Source organism: Scatophagus argus, chromosome 1 (genome assembly GCF_020382885.2).
Source record: "Scatophagus argus isolate fScaArg1 chromosome 1, fScaArg1.pri, whole genome shotgun sequence".
Taxonomy (NCBI): Eukaryota; Metazoa; Chordata; class Actinopteri; family Scatophagidae; genus Scatophagus; species Scatophagus argus.
Window position 1 is genome coordinate 15,044,502 of NC_058493.1, and position 22,725 is coordinate 15,067,226.

The following is a 22,725-nucleotide window of genomic DNA, read 5'->3' on the forward strand; positions in this document are numbered from 1 at the left end:
TGTCTGGTGCTTCATCTGACTGGACTGCCAATCTGTCTGACCTCCAGTCAGTTAGCATCCACAAAGCTGAAGTGTCCTTCACCAGCTCCAAGAAAACTGCTCTGTGTGAACCTTTGCTTTCACCTCCCTGCCTGCACTGAAAACTAATCAGCCAGGTTCAGTTAAGTATTTTATTAATTCTCTTTCATATTTCATATATTCTATCTTTCATATTACTTTTAGTTAGGCTTCTGGAGATTCATTCTTGTACACAACTGTACAGCTCAAGAATGAAACATTAAGACAATCATGCACACCATGTATTTTATGCAGCTTCTGCCCAACTACACATGTACAAACACACACACACACACGCTACCACTATGAGTGTTTTCTCCAGAATTTTATTCTTGCTGTTTAGAAAAAGGCCAACATACATTTGCCTTGAGAATAACACACAGTAATCTGCCTAAAAAATATAATTTGCTACTCTATATTCTATCAATCCGTGCACTTTGAAGTCCCTGATTTGTAGGAGATAGGATGATATGATCAGATCGTATAAAAACATTTTTGATTTCCTTTCTTCTGTCACCATTCTCTTTCAATTTTTCATGCAACTGGTTGAACCGCATCCATAACGATTTGATCTATTTTCCAATTAATGTCTAAACCAAAAAACAAATTTTAGAACAGAGCACAAATGCTTGAGCTGATGACTGAAACAAATATTTTCAGTTATAAATCATTCAAAGAAAACACACGTCTTTCTCTCAAACATTTCACCCCAAAACACACACAAAGAAATATGACTGAACGCCCCAGCAGTATCTGTTTTAACAAGGACAACTGGGACTGCAAATTTGATTTGATTTAAACTGGCTTTAACGGATTAAAGAAACTTTTCATACCTTGGTGGAAAAAAAACAAATGTTCTTTTTTTTCTTCTGTACATTTCTCTTTATTAATGCCTCTTGTTTCAATCTAATTGGACACTGATAAAAGCTGCAGAACAAACAAACAAAGTTGTCGAGATAAAATACCATTTGATTTTGATTTTGCCATTCCATTCCCCAAATATAACAAAAGCTGTTTCATTTGGACTTTCCAATTAATTAGATCATCTTTGTGCTCTGTTGTCACACTTTGTGTCTGCATCCTGTTGTGCATTTCACTGATGTATAAAACATAAAACGTAGAGGATGTGCTTGGCAGATAACTTTAGCCCTCACTTACCCCAAAGTTTATTAATCAGGCCCCAGTCTGTCAGCCTACATATGTAGAGAACATAGTTTGTCAAATATAAAAAGCACCGCCTGTATGCCTTTTACTGACAGGCTCTGCACTCTGTGGAACTGACCTCAGGTCAGACCTGGAGCCGAGGAGCAAACATAAAGCTTTAGCTCCTATTCAGAGCTGAATGCAGTGTAATCACATGCATCACTGTCAACATCAAACAGTAACAGATAAAGGAAGTGAAGCAGAAAAGATAACAAAGGTTAATATGAACAGATGGCACGTTGATGTGTGCCAAAAGAAAGGCTGGATGTGTACACCACCACAGAGAGAGATGCGGTGAGTGAAAGCTCTTACATTACAGTGAAGGGAGATAGCACAAAGACTGTACATCACAGGAAACAATACAGAGTCCTTCAGCCTGAACTGTACTCTTCTGAAGCCTTTACTTTCCTAACAGACACGTAGCTTTGTGAGCAAAGTGCTGTACCTGAAGTAGCGTGGAAGTAGTGAGGAGGTGTAACCTGCCTGAATGTTTCTAAAAGTGCCCTGATAAGGAATTGTTCACTAAAGAGATGCACCATTCACACTAAAGTTGAAGACAAGGAAAACAAAATGCACGCTTGAGTCCATCACCAGAGCAGGACTACAGCATAATTAACGGCGCTGCACATTTCTGTCTCTCAAGCCTTTAAGCCCAAAGAGCAAGTGCTGACCTTGCCAGTGTCAGAAGTCGGGTTGAGTTATGATCATCTGCGACTGCACAGTTTTGGTGTAAGCATAAAGTTGTTAGAAACACGTCTTAATGCATCACAATGTTTACACCCCACAGATCCTTTTCCAAACTACCATCTGATTGGATCAATGTGAAGGCACAGAGAAAGCTAGAGAAAAAACAGCCCTGAGGCAAAGTGAGAAGGAATCTGGGATTCAGGATGAAGTGTACAGACTAGCAAAACCAGGCTGAGTCTAAACAGAAAGGCTTATAGAGGGAAAAGGCAGAGGATGTTAGGGAGGAGCAGAAATTGAGAGCCACTGTGGAAAATATTGTCTTTCGGAAACACAGTGCTGCATGCAAACATCACTAACACATGCGTGAACTACACACATCAGGATAAACCCTGGTATACTCACATCTTGGGCTGAACAGGGTCATATCAGGGATGCCAAACAACCAGGAGACTCAGAGAAGAGCAGCTAGCCGAAGATTTCCTTGCCCCCCCTCGCAACTCACTCTTTTTACGTCCTCACTCTTGATGTGGGTGTGTGTTTGTGTGTGTGTTCAGGCTGCCGTTTGGCTGACTGCTGTGATACTACTGAGTCAGTAACAAACCAGCTAGAGAAGCACCAATGGGAGGTACCAAATGTTATCGTGTGGCGGGGGTGGACAGGGGTGCAGTGGGCTGTTCCATTAGCCGGAGCACTGGTAGGAGGATGGGGATGAGTGTGCAGCTGGTTTCCCCTCAGCAACAGGAGCTTGGCTGGAGCTCAGGGCTTACAAATTCCAGCCAGGCGAAGAGGAAAGCTACTGAGAGCGTGCAAGTGTATGTAATCAAAAAACTCTTGTCAAAGAACAGTAACCTGAAGAAACAGCTGTGCACTTGCTTCACTTCACACTGACAATGTACACAGACAATACAATAAACTATACACTCATTCAAACAAATAACATTCTTACAGCGGGATACACAGGGCAGGAAGAAAAGACTTGACGTGTTTTATAAGGCTCATTTATGTGTTAATTCATGTTTATAGCATTCTGCACACACACATTGAAGAAAGAAGCACACACACAGAGTGTGTGATTATGTAAGACAGGAGACAAGGAGATTAACAACGAGTACAACATTTGCTGCCTCACAGGAAAATATTTAATGAACTAATAAGCAATTATAAGCTGAAAATGATCGGACAAACAGTGATTTAATCTCTGCGCTAAACCTGAACCACGTTGAAAACTGAAGCTTTTAATAAATCTCCAGTAGTATCATCATTATTATATACAACAACATTGTTTCCATCACTGAGATCTTGATTATAATGAATGCCCCATCTGAAAACACACACAGCAGAATCACTCTTTACACAATGCAAAATGCACATGCTGTCTAATTGTTGCTCCATTTTTGTTGTGCGGCTGTCAGAGAGAGAGAGAGAGAGGGAGGGAGAGAATACACCTGAGGGTATTTAATCTTTCTGGCTCCCGAGGAGAGACTTTCACGTGGGTTTAATTAGCTTCTTTAACAACCAACACAGGGTAAGACTGGCTGTAAGCCAAACTTTAATCTTAGTCAACTCTAAAATTATTATTACCTCTTTTCACACTCCACTTAACCTAGGCACAATTGCATCCCTTGGATAGCTGTGCTCTCAGTAGTATGACAGGGAGCTAAATTAGCCCTGGGTTATCAGTACACAAAAGCACTGAGTTAGAGTATATCTATATATGTATAATGTGAAGTGTTGGTATGTTTTATATAAAATATAAAGAACATTGTGATGAATATTAGATTTAACAATTGTGTTATTGTAAGCTTATATATGTAAATTAAGCCATCATGGTAGTTAGAGACAGAACAAAATTATCTGAGCTCAGACTGACATCAACCAATAATGGCATAATGCAAACATGACATGTTTGCCGCGAAAGATAATAATGTATCGCAATATATTGCTCAAATACTAAGAGCTCCCATCGTCTTGTGTGGGTGCAGTCTTCTCAACTTGAATGTATTCAGTGAGGTATGTCTTTGGTCAGTAATTCTCTTTGATATAATATGTAATGCCTGGAGTAAGAACATGCGGATAAAGTGGCAGAAGGCTTTTCTTATGAGCCCTGAATCTATGAGATGGGATGACTCAATGGGATGTGGATTTACAGTACATATGTCTGAATTCTGTTTTTTTTTAAAAAAACAAAAAAACAAAAAACAAGCAAACAAACAAGGCAAGCTATGTTTCTGTTGTCATTTTCTTGCATGTTTACATGAATGATGGCTTAGGTGGCCAGAAAGTATTAATACTATAGTAGATATAGGAGTTATATATAGGATGTTTTTTGACACACAGCATCCACCTAAACACTGCAGACCAAATACACGAAATATCCTCCTGTTTCCATTCCTCAGGTCAGAGCTGATTTGGCAGCACAAAGGGGGACCCACAAAATATTAAGCAGCTGGTTTTACTGTTGCAGCTGATGGGAATAAATCAATACCCTCGAGGAATACTCTGTTGTAAAAAAAGATGGGCATGGACACAGAAACCTACCATGGATGTATTATGAGCGCTGGATACAAGTATCAAGATGATGAACAAATACAGACAGTTCTCTGCAAGAACACACAGAGCATCAGTGTACTCATTTCTTGACTGGGTTGGGTGACTTTCTGGACTAGGTGCCTTTTGGTTCACTGTCAACGATCAGGGGAATTAAAAAGGAAATCGCAGAGAGATGATGGGTGAGAGAAGGGCCGTAGGGAGAGAAGGAGCTAGTGGAGCACAGCCCGGCTTGATGCAGCCCAGCTGACTGACTCACCTGGACGGAAAGGGCTGAGTGGGAGGGCAGAAGCAAAGAGAGAGAGAGAGAGAGAGAGAGAGAGAGAGAGAGAGAGAGAGAGAGAGAGAGAGAGAGAATTAGCTTGGAGGCTGAGGAAATGTTTGAAATTAGCTTAAAAGTACAAATATGGACATCACACAACAGAGAGAAATAATAAGGAAAAATGAAAGAGTGCAGCTGATATACAAAGCTCAGGTGAGGAACAGATTTATATTAAGATAAGATTTATATTATATTATATTATGCACTGGCAAGCTTGTAAATTAACATAACACATGTAAACAGATGTGACATGTATGTGTAAAAACTATGAAGGTTGCAGATACTTAATTATTTGTGCTCTTTTGTTTTAAAAAGGTTGCTAATAAGCGCAGCTACTTCTTGAAAATCTCCTGGCTCTAACTCTTAAGTGTTCTTTTAATATACTCATGCATTTGTGGTGCAACTATAGGCAATAAGCTTGCAGAAAGTGGTTTAGTTTAGCTGACACACTAAAGCTGCGCTTAGCCAGCTGACACACTGATCACATAGCAAAGCATATTGGCTGTGGGCTGTATGCTGTTGATGAACTCTCATGAGGAGGCAGGCAGCCATGATGAGATTCAGCAGTCAGCCAGCAATGACCGAAAACAAACAAACAAACAAAATCAGACTGACCCTCCAGAGAATGTGAACATTTTTCCTGCATGGAAACTTAAGTGTAGAGAAAAAAGGCTTTCTTTGTTGGTCACAGATCTTGAGAAGTCAGTACTAGACCGATAACTAAGATCTTTACATCCTTGTTCTCATTCACACTGAAACCACTAACTGCTGCTGCATTCAGAAGCAGATTAATTTAAAGCCAAGTCACAGATGAATCCACGTAAAGATTAAAGTGCAAATCAGTTGAAGTGAGAACCTGAAAATAAGATATCAGAAGTGTAGAGCTCAGTATTAGCTTCTGACACCCACCAATCATAGCACAGGGAGGTTTTTCGAAACAAAAACTCCAAAGTTAAAGTGTTTGTTGTTCCTAATGTGCCTTATTTACTATTAACTATCTTTGCTTTTTAATGCAATTTTTTTTAAGGGTTTGACTCATATCAACCCTGAATATATATTTTGCCTGAGAGAAAACACACTTTGTCTAATATTATCTTCTGGTCATTTTTTAGTTTTGGTGTAAGCTGTAGCAGTCTGACCTCAGGAACGTTCCTGGCTCTGCCTCATCAATAAGAAAGAATACAAGCACCAATATTCCTACACACCTCATGCAGCCCTGCACACTTGGCCTTGAAATACAATTTACAGCAACAGCATTTTTAATAACTTAAAAACAAAAACAAAACAATTGCAGATAAATCACTTGTTTTAACTTGGATTTCTTTCTCTGCCTACCAATCTCAATCAAATTTTCTGTTCATTTTCAAATTAAACACATTAGCGCATTCATCTGCATCCTGCTTTTCTTATACTGAAACTTATGTTTCCATTTTTCCACTTTGGTGTCACGACTGAACTACGAACCTGTACCTAACTGCGCAACTCTGAAGTTTCAAAATAAAACTTTCATTCACAAAAGCTACAAACTGAAAATCACTCTTCACAGAGGAAAATCCTACATTCATCTAAGAAACAAAAAACACACTTGATTCAAGCTAGGCTAAGAAAACAAACAGAAAATCACTTGAACAAAGTGACAAAATAACAAGTACTGGCAATGTCAAAAGCATGGAGATGACACTGGTTGCACAAGGGACAAGACAAACTGGCACAGGACAAAGGGAGACGAGGACTATATATACACACAAGGTAAGGGCACAGGTGGAAACAATCAGGGCGGGGACAGGTAATCCCAAAGGAGGGGAAAAAGACAAAGGGAAAAAGCAAATCTGACGATAATAGACACAGACAGGAAGTAGTGACAAAATAAAACAGGAAATCATAAGACATGGGAAAATACAGACGCAAGACAAAAATTGATTAAATAAACATAACATTGTTTCTCGGACATGACAGTAGGTTAGAATCCGAACCAAAGCTGCATCTGTTCTATTCATTTTATACACAATGTCTAAAAAAAATATTATTATCTAAAACACAATATGACAGGGAGAGAGAGTAACCCAATGGTTCTTTTAGAGCAGGGCTGGGCAATTAATTTCTACGTGCATCCATACGTAAATAATAAAAACACCAGGCTTTTCAAAATAAAAGCAACAGCATAAATACTTGTTCATTTGTGTTTATGACTGCCGGACAGGAATGCCCAATGGGCCGTATGTAGCCCGCGGGCTGCAAAATGCCCAGATCTGCTTTAGAGGCTCAGGTGCAGCCCTTGGACATGGGGATGTTGTAGGGCAGGTACAGCATGGGTACGAGAGATTTAGGCTGAGCACTGAGTATAGCACGGTCATCATGGGGCAAAGCAACAGCAGTTATGAACCTACCTGTAGTGGAGATTCAGAGGCAGAAAGGGGTTTCCAGATGTGTCTCTCAGGCACAGCAGGGTCAGTGGATCAGTTGGGAAGTTTAGAAAAGAAGAAACTTAGCCGGAGGGTAGAGTGAAATGTGTGGAGGCAGGCAGGATTAGATTCAGGCTCGGAGCAATTTATGATGTGTTTCCATCCATCTTCCATCTGTTCAGGTGCAGCTTGACTTTGGCACATTCTGTCAGAGACTAAAACAAGCCTGTCACAAGAGTGAAACACTTGCAGACTGCTGCTAGACTAGCAGCAGCCGTGTAGAGAAGCACTCAGAAATAAACTCAGTGGATGCAAAAAAGAAAACAAGTTTAGATTTTGAGTCCTTTCAGAAAAAAATAAATATATACATGTACAGCATGTACATTCATCTAGTCGTGCACTTGAGCTTGTTGATCCACTGACCAAACAAACAACTGGGAAAAGTGCGCTGCTCATGTCAGTTTGCTCGCCAGATAGCTAATTAGCTGCTCAGCTGCAGCACATTAAACAGCACGGAAATGTTTGTAAATGTCTCGTGGGACTGGAAAGATGCTTGTGTGGTCTCTGGATGCTCTTCAATACCACTGACAACATATTGTCTGCCACTGACTGAGTCTGTTAACTTTGTTTGTTGTTGATCGGGCTAACGACACCTAGAGGGCTGACAGTGTGTTCCAGCATCCCAGAACCACCCATATGCTCCATGTATCAAATTACAAATTCATGTCTATAACATCAAGGCAAACAGCACAATAGCCAAAATCAACCAGCTAACACATGCCAAACTAACTAACTAACATTCTGCACACCAAATTCTAGCAAGTGCCACACTTTACATATCTGCAACATCAGTTAACATTCAAGTTCAACTGAATCATTCCTTTTTGTAGTCAGGAATAACGTCAAGGTGTATTTTAAATGTAGGCTATTGTTAATAGTTAACAGCAGCTGCCATAGAGAACAATAGTAATAAACACTAGTTTCTGAGATGATGCTCACCCATGGAGAAAAATTTTTTGGGTCATAATTCCAAATAAAAAGAAGCAAAAATTAGAAAAGGTTTTCAGGTCATATTCAGGTCATTATTACACTTTAAAGGGAAAAGCAAACTGAAAAAACTGAAAAATGTAAAAAAAAAAAGGTCATTTGAAAGTGATGATTTAAAATACAAAAGAACAAAAAATTGAAAACTGCAGCGGAAATAAGAAATCAAAGAAACATCAAATCCTACAGTTTTTTGTTTTTATTTCAATCATTAACAACGATAGTGCAAGCCACAAATAAAGGATATGAGTTGAACTTTGAAATAAAGGCAGCTAGCTCTTATTTGCACCATGTCCCCTTGGTTTGAGACCCACTGGCCTATAGAGGGACAGTGTGTACAACAAGGTCAAATACTGTTGAGTGTTTGCTGTCTGCTTGGGTGAGTGTACGATTTAAAGGCAGCTTAAAAGTACGTTAGGTCAGAGGAACACAATTGTGCCGCCTGTCAGAGGGCACAGTGGTTTTATGAGGCCTGCAGGGCCTAATGATGGGTCAAAACATCGTTTTACAGGACTGCAGTGCTTCTCCTTTTACTGTGCAATTGTAGCCATGATGTATAAATGTGAATTCTAAAAGACATGATACATATGAAACATGGAGGAAACCATTGATGGTTGGTTAATGTTTTAGCTTGGTCAATTTATGAGACAACTTGGAGTTAGCTCGTCCCACACACACACACTATCCTCTCCTGATTAGCCACTCTGAGTGTTCACACCCAGACAGACGGAGCAGAGCACCAACACCCAATGAAAATCAGTGTTCACTGAGGTATTACTGTATCTTGACATGATAATCTTCTTTTTAAATGCACCGCTGCACCTTTTCAACCCACCATAGAGCGCTGCAGGCAGCTCATACATTATCATTGAGTGCCTTTTCTCTTTCCTTCCCCTTCTCTGCGTCACACCCACTGACTCCCCCACACACCATCCTCCCCTGCCACTCTCCCTAGCTGGAGTGTCTCAGTGTGAAAACCTCATTATGTTCTGCTACTGGACCTGTAAACTCAATTGGACAGAGAGCTTCAGTCTTGGTCTGCATGTATTGTGTTTTTGTGTGAGTGTGGATGTGTGTGTATGCATACATGCCTGTTTATGTGTGTGCAGATACCTATATGTATGATTAGTAGTGAATAAATCAGGAAGGGCTCCATCAGAGTGCCCAGGTGGTGAGATTTCCCCCTTTTCCAAGCATTAGGTAACAGTGGCAGCAGTGCAATCTGGCCAGGCTGATGATGAGAGGCCCGCAGCCAGCTACACATTTCGCAGGCGTTTAACTGACACCTCATCCACTCTGCTTTGCTTCTGGCCCTAAGCTATTACACTTAACAGACTCTGTTTTGCAATAAAAGCCACTCTTTAGCGGCGCTGTGTCTTTTCCCCTCCAGTATGTACATTGATATACACATTATATACACCACAACTGGAACTTCGGTGATTCATTTTTATTTTGAAAGATCCAAAAATGTCAAAATCTGGATATATAAGGATGAGAATATAGAACTTTGACTGGAAGACATAAAATTATAGTGTTTTTGTTATCTGGATTTGGTTTAATGCTTGTAATTTAAATTTGAGATAACAGTGTCTCCTCTGTCCAGTTAGATCTCAGTTTTGGACAAGGCTGTCTCTCCGTGGAGCATTTCTGATACACAAAACACACACTGACTGTGTGCGGTTTCCAAAATTGTGATGTACTGAACAAAGGAAACTGTCTTGACGAGGAAGAGAGCAGGTTTCTCAGAGGATAATCCAACTTATATTGGCCAATCTCTGATGAGCAATTAGAAGAAGGATTCAGTTATGCTCAGAGGTAGTGAGAGTGTAAAACTCTGAAACTTTGCATTAGTGCCTCTTCCCTTTTCTCATGCATTGAGACAGACACACTGGAGAGTGTGGCTGAACTGAGTAGCATTCTCAAATAGCCCCATTCATCATCCTCCACAGCCCCATCTTTCTGCATCAGCGAGAGCCTTGTTCACTCGGGCTGCCGAACTGTGACGCAAAAAAAACCCTCTTAACTAACCAGACGTTTCTGCATCAGCCAGAGAGCCTGACAGAAATCAGAGCAGAGAGAAACACAGAAACAAAACACTATAGAGGAAATATGAAAAAAAAAATAGATGGCATGTTTGAAAGATATTATAAATATATATATATAATTATCATCTTTCGAAATGGTACAGAAAAAAAATGTTTGTTTAATAGCACTAATTTTCACAGAACAGAAGAACAGATGGTTGTGATTGATTTTTATTTCACATACAGATTCACCAATTCCTAGAGTCTAGATATGTGCACTGTATTGCAAATTTCAGTGCAAAAGAAAAAGATTCTGATGTGACGCTACTACATGAGGTAAGACCTGAAAAATCAGCTACTGAGGACAGTTCAGTCAGCTGAGAGTAAAATAAGGACCGACAGTATTCATATAGCACAGAATGCACAGCATTAATATTTAAATCAAGACTAAGTTTACACACACTTAAACAGCCACAGCTACCAATCAGTCACCTATTTACACATCCAACAGACATGGACCAACCTCATCATTCCTTTGGATTTGTGTTTCTGTCCACCTTTACCTCACAAAGTCCAATAAGACTTTCTTTTTCTGCTCTTCTTTAGTCTCCACCAACTCCAGCTGAGGCAAATCTCTGGCTCTTTAGCCCCATGATGCTCCATTATGTCCTAACTTTGTCTGTCTGTGGTTTGGTGCACAATGGGGTTTTAGAGCTTCTTCAGAGAAACCTGCTGCCCTCCAAAAACACAAAAGAATACGGTGAAAGATGCTGTAAAGGTCCATAGAGCTGAAGGGAACTGCAGAGTCTGGTGATGATTTTCTGTTCTTCTCCGGAAAAATCATGATCCACTGTTAATATAACGATATTGATTGCTGCTGGTTTGATCGTATAAACTGTGACTAACTATCTTTACCAGACGTTTTATTTAATTCTTCGAGATGCTCAGCAAAGCACAAATAGCAACTGACGTGAGCTTCAGGGCAGATTAAGCTCCACTCTATTTGGGCTGTAGAAAGAATAATTAGATGATGCAGACTCATTGGCTATTTTGGCATTCGGTTCCTGGTAATTTTCTCTGGCCTACAACTGACAATTAACTAGCTAATTACTGAATATTACAGTTATTTTGTCTTGTCTCTGCCTTCTCTCTCTAAATCTGTGTGTTTTAAGGCTGATAATGGTCAGCCAAACCCTGTTTTGCACTCACCTCATATAGCAACATTATGCAAGCTAATGGCCTAATGACATGTCTGCTCTCTTTGTTGTGAATGATTAGCCATCAGGTTAAGTTTTCAGGCCAGAGGACAATGTTTTGGGATCATGTCAGTCTTTGATCAATAGGCCTATTTGCTGTTAGAAATGTTGCACATCGCGTGCGTATGCCTGTATGTATGCATGTGGAGCAGTGTATATGTGGTATTTGGTGTCTGAGTTGGGTCAGCATCATATGCATCATATTAATGCAAACAAATTATTCACACTAGTATGTTGTAAACAAAGGACTAAGTACAGACAAGCTGAGCAGAGGGTATGTGAGGGCAGCAGCACTCACTGATAGAAGAGAAGTGAGCTTGTGAGGTTAACACAGTATGAAATCTGGATGGGGAAATCTGTGCAAAAAGTGAAAGCCATACTCACACCTCCCTGAACAGCTACCACTGAGGCTAAACAAGGTTGTTGTCCAGAGGGACATGGAAACAGCTACTGGCATGGGAAGTAAGAACAAGAAGAATCAACTTTTATTGGCAATATATATATTTTTTTACATACACTGATTTTTTCCTCTGCATTTAACTCATCCTTGGTTGAACACACATGCAACACCCAGCAAATTACATGCAGTGAACACACACACACACAGGAGCAGTGGGCTGCCACTGTCAGACGCCCGGGGAGCAAATTGGGGGTAAGGTGCCTTGCTCATCAGCCTGCCATTCCGGTGGGGGACTCAAACCGGCAACCCTCCAGTCGCTTCTCCAACCTGTAGGCCACAGCTACAATGAATCATGATTCATTGTAGCTGTGGCCTACAGGTTGGAGAAGCGCCTGGAGGGTTGCCGGTAATAATGAATAATAATTGTTTTTACCAATCCTACTAGTGGTTAGACATATTTCATCGTTTTAACTGATAAAATTTTTCAAGTTTTTTATGGGTTTGGTGTGTTGAAGTGCACTGAAGAACTCTTGAGTCCCACCATTGGTTCATGCCACTTTACTGACTCATCAAAGAGCAAAACACTGCTATATAACTGAAGTATTAATTCAGAATATTGAAAATGATTGATTGATTGATTGATTGATTCACTGTAAATGATTATGTCCAACAATATTTGGAGGAAGAAGAGGAAGACCCAGGACACACTGGAGGGACTATGTCACTCAGCTGGCCTGGAATCACCTTGGGCTCCACCTGGAAGAGCCGGAGAAAGTGTCTAAGGAGAGGGAAGTCTGGGTTTCCCTGCTCAGGCTGCTGCGACCGGATAAAACAGAAGAAAATGGATGGATGGATGGTTATATTCACTTAACACATAGATAATGCTAAATAATTGTTTGTTTGTTTTTCAGTCAAATCTGCCAGAAAATCACGATAAAGAAGTCTTTCATACTGGAATATGTGTTGTGTAATTTCTGTTTTGTATTTATTACAAGACACAAGCGCACTTGCCTGTCAATTCACTTGTCACAAACAGTGAACAACCTCCCAGCAGGTGGGTGGAATCTGAAATGGTCTTCTCCAGATGACAGCATTATATGTATAAGTGAGGTAACGAGCATCACATCAGTATGTGTGTGTGTGTGTCATCAGAGGAAAAAGTTTGTATCAGTGTTGGCTGTGTTTGCTCAGAAAAGCAGTACTGATGAAGAGGCTGCTTTCTCTGTTTGGAATAATTGTCACTTACTGCTGTGAGCCTTCAGCTTTTTGTCAGGCTTAACAACCTTCATGACAAAACTGAATAGTCGCTCGCTTTTTCCTTGTTATTATCATTTAACCACTCATCCACTGACCAAGGGTCTCCCTCTCTCTCATATGGAGTCCTTGTAACAGATTATTCTCACCCGACGCAGCAGTCCTCTTCATCCTTTGCTCCACTTCTCGTCTGCTTGCTCTTTCTCCGTTCAGCACTTGATACACTTACCCACTCTGTCAGGCTGCATCCCTCTTTGAAGTTAATGAGTCAAAACTATCAGTCGTTTCGCTTTTAATTAGAAAACGGACAGAATGATTACATTTTTAATTGAAGCTGTCATTTTCAATTAAGATATGACATCCTTGAGAAGCCTTCTCCTCTCTCAACTCTTTATTTATTCATTTATCAGCAGCCCTTTCAAGATGCTCCACTCACTTGCCTCCTGATCTCTTTTCTCGTCCTCTTCTCTTCTCCTGCTGTTCTAGAGACTTCTCGTCAGAGGACAAGCTCTTCCACCGCTTTATATTATGTAGTCTTTCATGTTTCACTCATCTTATAATCTTCTCTGGTACAGATTTCATTGTATCTCAGATTGTATTATTTTTTCATGTTCCCTTTTGTTGATTCCCCTCCCTTATACTTCTACCAACATCCTTGTCTGTCTCCTATACGGTCAATCAAAGGTAGAGAGGACGTTCATTTAACTCTCATGGCATTAGTTGATTTAATTGGCATTATAACAAAACATGAAATGTATATTTAATATTTATATTTAATAATCCAAAATACTTCACATCTAATGGATGATAAAAAAAAAAAATCCAGAAAAAACAAAAAGAGAAATAAGACTTGTGCAAAATAGAAAATATATTAAAAATAATGAAAGAATTGAGAAAATCTCAAACTTGACTGTAGTCTAGTATTCAGAGGTTGAATAGCTCTGAGGAACACACTTCTCCAAAATCAATATATTTTGAGACAAAGTTGTCTAAATCTTTTCCCAGGAGCTATTTCCTCAAAAAGGGTGAGAGTTTTCTCTTATAGAGAAAACCTGGCAGAGGCTAGTTTCAAAGATTGAGGAAAGGTGCGATTGGGAATCACAGGTGATTTAAGATGCAGGCTCAACTATTTCTTCGAACAGATTATTTTGTGCAGAGAACAGACTAGAGCACCAAGCCAAACTTTAATGGAAAAAGTTAGCACCCTTGTCACAGCTTTAATTAATTCAAAAATCATCACGATACTCCAAATTTAGTATAATCATTTTGTGAGCTATTGCAGATAGGTGGTAGCAGATTGTGAACACACAATTCTCTCCAGAAAGACAGTGTGGTATTTGATCAAGGCAGGGAATTAGTGGTGAGGAGCTTTCTTGACAAATGTAAGCTAAAAACGATCCAGGATGGCTGGCTTTCAAGGCATCCTGTCATTTTGTTTTATAACGCTTGTTATGTGTCTCTGCAGATTCTGATAGGAAACATCCTATTCATTTCATTTTCTTTTCAGAAAGTCTTTTATATTGTTTTAGGCATTGAACTGTAAACTCTAATTTTTTCATGCTTTTCAGCCAGCTATAAGCTTTATAATGAGAGTGTTAAAATATTAGAGAAATGCAATGAAATTAACCACACACAGCATAAAATGTTATGCAGGGACGTTGCTGTAGTCAGTCAGGATGCACTGAGCAGGATGCTCAGTACAGCAATGTTTACTTATTCTGTTGGAAAAGTTTGGCAGGTAAACAGTGGTGAACAAGTTTCTAACCAATGAGACAGCATTATTTGTGCTTCTCCTGGTGCTCAATAGAAACAGCAACATTGGTGGAATTTGTCTGAGGATTGATTGGTAGAGTGTAGTGATTGCTTCTTGCCCAGTGGAGCCCCATGATGGCATTGGCTCCAGCCTCCAACCCTCCAAAGGCTAACCCGTAGCCACACTCAACAGTGATTTCACAGTGCACAGACACACCCTGGTGTGCTAAGGCGACATCACCACCATATAAATCCTTCTGACTTTCACAGTATTCCATGGTTTTTTCCAAATGCATTTTATGCCAACCAGCAAAGACTGGCTTGCCAGAGCTGAAGGACAAAGCAAATGTAGCTGCAGCCAAAAGGAGTAGGGCGGAGCCCTTGGTGTGAGCATGTTGGCATTGTTTGTGTAATTAAACACAAGATCAGCATCTGAACCATTTTTTAAAATTTAAAGACAAATTATATAATGGAATGATAATGATGCTGTGTGTCTTTAATACAGTTTAACAAAGGTCATGGTTGTTGAAAACAGTGAAAACACTGCAACAGTGAAAACAATGATGAAGGTCAATATTGAGTTCAGTCTCTACCCCGTTACACTAATAATTTAGTAACTTTTCTGGTAGCCTTTCTACATATTGTACTTGTACAAGTGCTCGAACACATACAGATTGTAAGTTTGTTGTGTGAAAACACAAACTAGGGCCTCTTATTATATTTTTTTCCACTGGAAGGACAAACTGGAGGATACTTACATGTTTTCTCTGCTGAAGGGGCACACTGGAAGGCTCTCTATCACGTTCGGTAACTGTAGAGGGCACTTTGTTGTGTTTTATCTACCACAGGGGCATCTAAGGGAGTAATTTTGCATTTATGTATTTTCAAATGAAACAAACCGGATTATATGAATATGATTTGAATATGTTCATATCCGGGTTCATTCTGCTATTCCACATGTCTGTGCCTTAATCATATATTTCCTTTTCTTCCATTATTTGTCCTTTAAGTCCTTTCTCTCCTGTCTTGTCCTGGTCTCTTGTATTGTCCTCCTCTGATTCTCCTCTCATCTTCTTCTCCAAACCCGGAGGAGTGGGTGGCTGTGGCCCTTTACGGTCCATTTCCTGTTGAGGAGGAGGCTCTTGAGTGCAGCCTGAGCCATTCTTTCTCCGTACAATGCTGTGTTCTCATTAACTCTTATCAAAGTTCATCTTGCATCCAAATGCTGTGGGCCGCTCAATACTGACTGCGCTGAAAAGAGAAAATGAAAAAAGACAAAGCAAGCGGTGGAGAGAGAGAGAGAGAGAGAGCATTGTGTAGATAACGGACGGAGAAATAATGGTTTAATGGTGATTGAGGACAGGCAGAATAATCACTGCAGTCCTCTGACAAGGATGAATATCGGTTTGATGTAAATTAAACTGTGTTCTTATCTGAAATATTGTTAAGTGTGTTTCATGTTTTCTTTCTATAAACTAATACTTGTCTGAGTCCATATGAGTTTTTTAGAGCTGGAAAAAAAGAAGTTAGAGAAACATAATTGACTGCGACAAATAATTAAGTAGAATCCATAATTGTGATTCAATCTCAGTCACACAATAGATGCTCTTTGAATGTCCTCATGTCATTTGCTTCACCAGTCCAGCATCACAAGAGAAATGCCAATGCCAGTATTCACACAAACCACAACAAGGAACATGGCAGAGATGAAAACCCAGTCCCAGTTCCAGTAAGCACACAAGCAGGTGTAGACCTAAAGCGAGTACTTAGTGCAATCCTCACATGATTTGTTCAGCTGATTAGAAATCACCCCATAATTCTGTCTGAAAGTATCATCTACGTCTGCTCATAAACACACACGGCTAGTCCTCCTCCTCCTATCTCATCAGATCCTACGGTGCAGCTGGATTTCCTTATTGAGAAGTAAAGAGCGATAATTGGAGACTGATTGCAGCCTTCAGTGACTATCACAAGATGCTTAAGCACATAAGAGCCCTATTTACAATAAGGGAAAAAAAAATCCTGCTGTCAGATGAGGGCTTTATATCACCATCTCTGTAATATCCTCTGATAGATTTATTTTGTCCTTGGTGTCTGTTGTTACCTTTCGATGCATGTTATACGCTGTGCAAGCCAACATACTCCCTGATAATGACTGCTTTGTTTATGCTTAGCAGTCGTATTTCTCTCTGATATCAGCATAGTGAAAATGTCAGGAGGGAACTGAGTGACGTGATGCTAGTGTGACTTTACTGCCATGATTGGCAGATATCTATCTGAGGAGCAGTTTAATGACTAATTTAATTCATGTTGAAACTGACTGGTTTTTTTTTTTGTTTGTTTGCACATTTTTTGCACACATTAACTACTCGGTTAAGGACTGATACACAGAGGTTACACAGGTCAGAAGGTAGACCAAATACATAAAGAGAAAAATCTGTATTTACACAGTTACATGGACTATGACTGTGGGAACGAGAAGACACAGCAGTAGTGAGAATCTCATTTGAGAGAAGAGTCTCTTTTAAGATGCGTTAACAACACAATTAAGCTCACGTTAGTTCATTAACTGCATTCAAGCTTGAATGCAGTAGGTGTGCAGTCATATTCTCCTGTAAAGTAAAGAAAGTTGGTGGACAAATATTTCCTTTGTTGAAATTTTGGGAGTTTCATTAACTTATTAAACTAAATGCTTAGAGGGAAGGTGGCTGCAGGTAAACAATTCATTCAGAAGGAATGTTTTTGTCTCAGGAGAATCTCTGAGTGAGTGATTATTAGTGGCATTGCTTAAAACACACATATGTGGCTCAATAGGCTTCTTTTCAGCTCAAGACTCCCACAGCACAACATACACTTTAACCACAGCTCTCAGTTGCGTGAACACTTCAGAAACTCTTCACCTTCCATCGTGACTCTGCCTCAGCTGCCTGATAACCGCCCAGAGGAGACTGTCTGATACCATAAACACCAGCGAAGAATTAAACCATGATGGATGGTGTTGGAGAGTGTTTTCACTTTGCTCAGGTATTCTGTTCCCCATTTCCAATATTTAGACATTTTCAAATAAATAACTCATGTTCTTAAGTCTGTGCACATATTGTGCTGAATAAACCCCCTGAGTTATTTAATACAAACTGCTCGTGCCCCCAGAAGAATGAGGTCTGAAAGGAAAAAGATAGTTTAGGGGGTTAGATGTTCTTTGTAACTGGAAAGTACACAGACTAATGGGTGTACATGTATATGTATGTGTGTCTTGGTGTTACTTAATGTGTGTGTTTAGAGACAGCCTTAGGTCTTTGGGATGGTGCTGTTCTGCTGCTCCCACTTTAATTGGCTGCTGGCCCCTCGGCCTTGCCTGAATGGAGAGTCATTTAGGGACCTTTCACTCTCATAGAGGATTGTCGGTTGCCGCTGCAGGAGAAATTGCATTCCTGTTTCCATACAATGGCTGGTCTGAGTCGGGGATGGGGCAAGAGTATCACTGTCATTATCATGACAATGGAAGCTAATTCCACTGCCACTAGCGCCATTCTGAAACCCTCTGCAGCACCAGCTTATCAGGGGGCACCATGAGACCAGCAGGAAGCTACGCGAGCGCCGCATCTGAGGAAAAGAGTCACACACATGCAGTATACACTCACAAACAGACACCCACACACACACACAAACACATTCAGGACACACTCATACTTTGTTTAGAGAGGCTTGAACAAATGCATCAGCAAAAAAGTTTAGGCAACAGCACAGCTCACTTAGGGAAACACAATGAGGCCAAAGAATCACTATTCAAAAACAAAATGAAATGAATGCAAAGTCTACCATCCCAGAGATCGATCAGTTGTTCAGCTGCTCATTCATAACAAGTGAAAATTGTGCATACACTGTTCAACCAACTGAAAGGTATTTTAAATTCTAGAAAAGAAAAGACCCTGAGTGCACCAACTGCACCAGGCTGAAGTTGGGGTAACTGTGTTTAAAATGATGCACAAGTTTCTGGATATACAGCCATGAAAAAGTGAGTCTTGGGTTTGCGTGTTTCACTGAATGCAAATATCATAGAGCTTCAATAAACAGAAAATAAAGCATAATTAATGATTAGCTGTTTTCAATAGTCCTGCACATAAACCCTGTAAAATCACAACTTTCAGTAGTTTTTACCCTTCAGGTTTTGTACGTGTTCTGTTGTTAATAGCAAATCCTACTGACCAGACTGTATAACTTAAAAGGACACTTAAAAACTTTGCATTTCACCCAGATGGGCTTTGCATGACGTAACAGTGCAGTCTTTGCTGAGCTCTGTGACCTTCTCAGCATATCCTCTGTGTGCACGTTCAAGAGTTTTTTATGATGGAGAGTGAGTTACGCTTGTGTAGTTTTTTTATAGGCTGCTTTACATGCTAACCTGCATGTGCCTTTCTAAGAATGCAAATAGTAAATATCTTGAATCATTTTGGTTTGATGAAAATGAGAAGGAGGACTGAGTGGCAAAGAGCAAGGGCTCGTCTTGTTTTTAAAGCAGCATGAGCCATATGCATGTGATCTTTGCTGTCAAAGAGATGTTTGAGGAAGGCTTTGCATTCTGCACTATTTAGAGGAACTGTATGCTTAACTTGCAGAAGAAAGATGTTAAATGTGCTGAGCAGAGTGGAAACTCAGTCGATCTAAAAGCAATTAAAATGTTAGTTTGCTCCAGCTTGCTCCTAGATGTGTAACCCTGTGATAGTGTCTCTGTTTTGTTCATTTGCTCCATTTCCCTGCAGCTCTGAAGTCGTCTGAGTGTATCATCATCCACCATCCAGCAGGATCCTCCTGCTGAGAGGGCAGCATGGTGTCAGACCTCGGAGCAGCACTGAAACACTCACTGACCTGAGCCTCATTTAAACCACACACTCACACACAAAGCAGTGGCATGTAATGGCGACAGTCTCTTGATTTATCTCATGGATTGTGATGGATTTATTCCACACATTTACCCTGTTATGTAAAACATGAAAATAACAAAACAACTTAGACTAAACATTATCCTTCATTGAAAAACTTAAATGTTTTGCACATTATCAATTTATTATTTTTTTAAATCTTATTTAACCAATTTATACTTAATCACTAACAGTAATTCTCCTTGTTCATTTTCATGCTCAGCATTGTTTTCCTGCTATTACATTTTTCCTTGTCTCTCCCCTGGACTCAGTAACTTGTGACCTCTACAAGCAGACAAACCCAGTTTTCCTGCTAGCTGCTGAATCACTGTGTTAGTGAGCGCTGTGGGCAAGTCAGACACATTATGCACCTTGAGGAATCTGTTTGTTGAATTGACGTGTGTTATCCTGACAGACGTCAGGTGAATCTACCGTCTCCCTTGAGGGTTGGATTTACGTTTAGACTGAAGGCATCCTCTGCATATCTGATCCATCCCAGTGCTTTAATCAGCAAGCAAGTATTTCTGAAATGTGAAATCGCACGAGCAACATTATTTTCATATTCAGGTTATTTCCAATGCAATTCTTCCACATGAATAGTCATAGTAGATAGAGACATTACTGTGACAGAAACATTCACTGTCCAAGGTGCTGAATCAGTCTTTCAGCAAATAGAATTTTCCTTCCAAATGTTTTTCATGATTATCTGCACCAGAGTGTAGACACACTAGGGCTGAAAGAATCATGTCAATCATTGTCTGGCAAGATAGCCTTAAAACACATGGGAAGGCCCTCTGCAATGCCAGAGCACCCCATTAGTGAGCATTAATAAAGAAAAATAATTCTTTTTCCTTGGGGCCAGGCAGACAGAGAACCAGGAGCATCTTCTGCACTTATAATTTTAGTCCACATGAGTACCTTTACTTCTCATTGGTACCAACTGGTACCAGTTTTTCTTCAAATACATGAACCTTTATGAACCTTAGAAACAGCCTAATTCAATTCAGTTTATTTATATAGCGCCAATTCACAACAAAAGTTATCTCATGACACTTTCCAATTAGAGCAGATCTAGACCAAACTCTTTAATTAAACTGTAATACAGAGAGCCCAACATCCCCCCTTGAGCAAGCACTTGGCAACAGTGGCAAAGAAAAACTGCCTTAGCCTAGACTGCTATAGACTGATTTCTTCCTATCAGTCAGACCCCATCCAAACTATGCTGTTTAAATAAATTTTACCCTAAGTTAGCACTTCTCTTCCTGATATGACCAATTTGTTTCTATTGGCAGGCTATGAACCTCAGTGCTGTACAGTCATGGCCAAAAGTTTTGAGAATGACACAAATATTACATTTTCACAAAGTCTGTTCCTTCAGGGTTTTTAGGTGTTTGTCAGATGTTTCTATGGTATAATGACATACAATTAGAAGCATTTTACAAGTATCAAAAGCTTTTATTTAGAAATACATGCAATAGGTCAATATTTGCAGTGTTGACCCTTCTTTTTCAAGACCTCTGCAATTCTCCCTGGCATGCTGTCGATTAACTTCTGAACCAAATCCTGACTGATGGCCGTCCATTCTTGCATAATCAATGCTTGGAGTTTGTCAGAATTTGTGGGTTTTTGATTGTCCACCCGCCTCTTGAGGATTGACCACAAGTTCTCAATGGGATTAAGATCTGGAGAGTTTCCTGGCCAAGGGCCCAAAATCTTAATGTTTTGTTCCCTAAGCCATTTTGTTATGACCTTTGCTTTATGGCAAGGTGCTCCATCATGCTGGAAAAGGCATTCTTCATCACCAAATTGCCCCTGGATGGTTGGGAGAAGTTGCTCTCGGAGGACGTTCTGGTACCATTCTTTGTTCATCGCTGTGTTTTTAGGCAAGATTGTGAGAGATCCCACTCCCTTGCCCGAAAAGCAACCCCACACATGAATGGTCTCAGGATGCTTCACTGTTGGCATGAGACAAGACTGATGGTAGCGCTCACCTCGTCTTCTCCGAACAAGCCTTCTTCCAGATGCCCCAAACAATCGGAAAGGGGATTCATCAGAGAAAATGACTTTACCCCAGTCCTCAGCAGTCCAGTCCTTGTAACTTCTGCAGAATATCAGTCTGTCCCTGATGTTTTTGCTGGAGAGAAGTGGCTTCTTTGCTGCCCTCCTTGACACCAGGCCTTCCTCCAAAAGTCTTCGCCTTACTGTGCGTGCAGATGCACTCACACCTGCCTGCTGCCATTTCTGAGCAAGCTCTGTACTGGTGGTGGCCCGATCCCGTAGCTGAAACAACTTCAGGAGACGGTCCTGCCGCTTGCTGGACTTTCTTGGGCGCCCTGGAGCCTGTTTGGCATCAATTGAACCTCTCTCCTTGAAGTTCTTGATAATCCTATAGACGGTTGACTGAGGTGCAATCTTACTCGCTGCAATAAACTTCCCCGTTAGGCCCTTTTTGTGCAATGCAATGATGGCTGCACGTGTTTCCTTGCTGGTAACCATGACTAACAGATGAGGAACAATGGCACCTTCTTCCAGTTCCAAGTGTCCAGTCACTCAATCCTGAGAGATTGATCTCCAGCCTTGTCCTCATCAACACCCACACCTGTGTTAATGTGTGTGACACCTGTGTGTCATTGAAATTATGTTAGCTGGCCCTTTTGTGGCAGGGCTGAAATGCAGTGGAAATGTGGTTTTAGTGATAAAGTTCATTTTCAAGGCAAATAGGGACTATGCAAATAATTGCAGTTGAGTGGATCACTCCTCATAACATTCTGGAGTATATACAAATTTCCATTATAAAAACTGAAACTGCAGACTTTGTAAAAATTAATAGTTGTGTCATTCTCAAAACTTTTGGCCAT

The 22,725-nt window shown here is 40.3% G+C and overlaps 2 protein-coding genes across 2 annotated transcripts in view; both read right to left on the reverse strand.

Annotated features, from left to right (window-relative positions):
* The window catches only part of si:dkey-234i14.2 (heterogeneous nuclear ribonucleoprotein C), a 34,221-nt gene extending 31,704 nt beyond the window's left edge, over positions 1-2,517 (reverse strand). Inside the window, exon 1 of the mRNA XM_046385404.1 lies at positions 2,350-2,517. Coding sequence (XP_046241360.1) covers positions 2,350-2,371 — 22 coding nt within the window. The 5' untranslated portion in view covers positions 2,372-2,517. The remainder of the gene's footprint in view (positions 1-2,349) is intronic.
* LOC124064477 overlaps positions 1-22,725 on the reverse strand; it is a 956,368-nt gene that overhangs the window by 878,320 nt on the left and 55,323 nt on the right. The window lies entirely within an intron of this gene.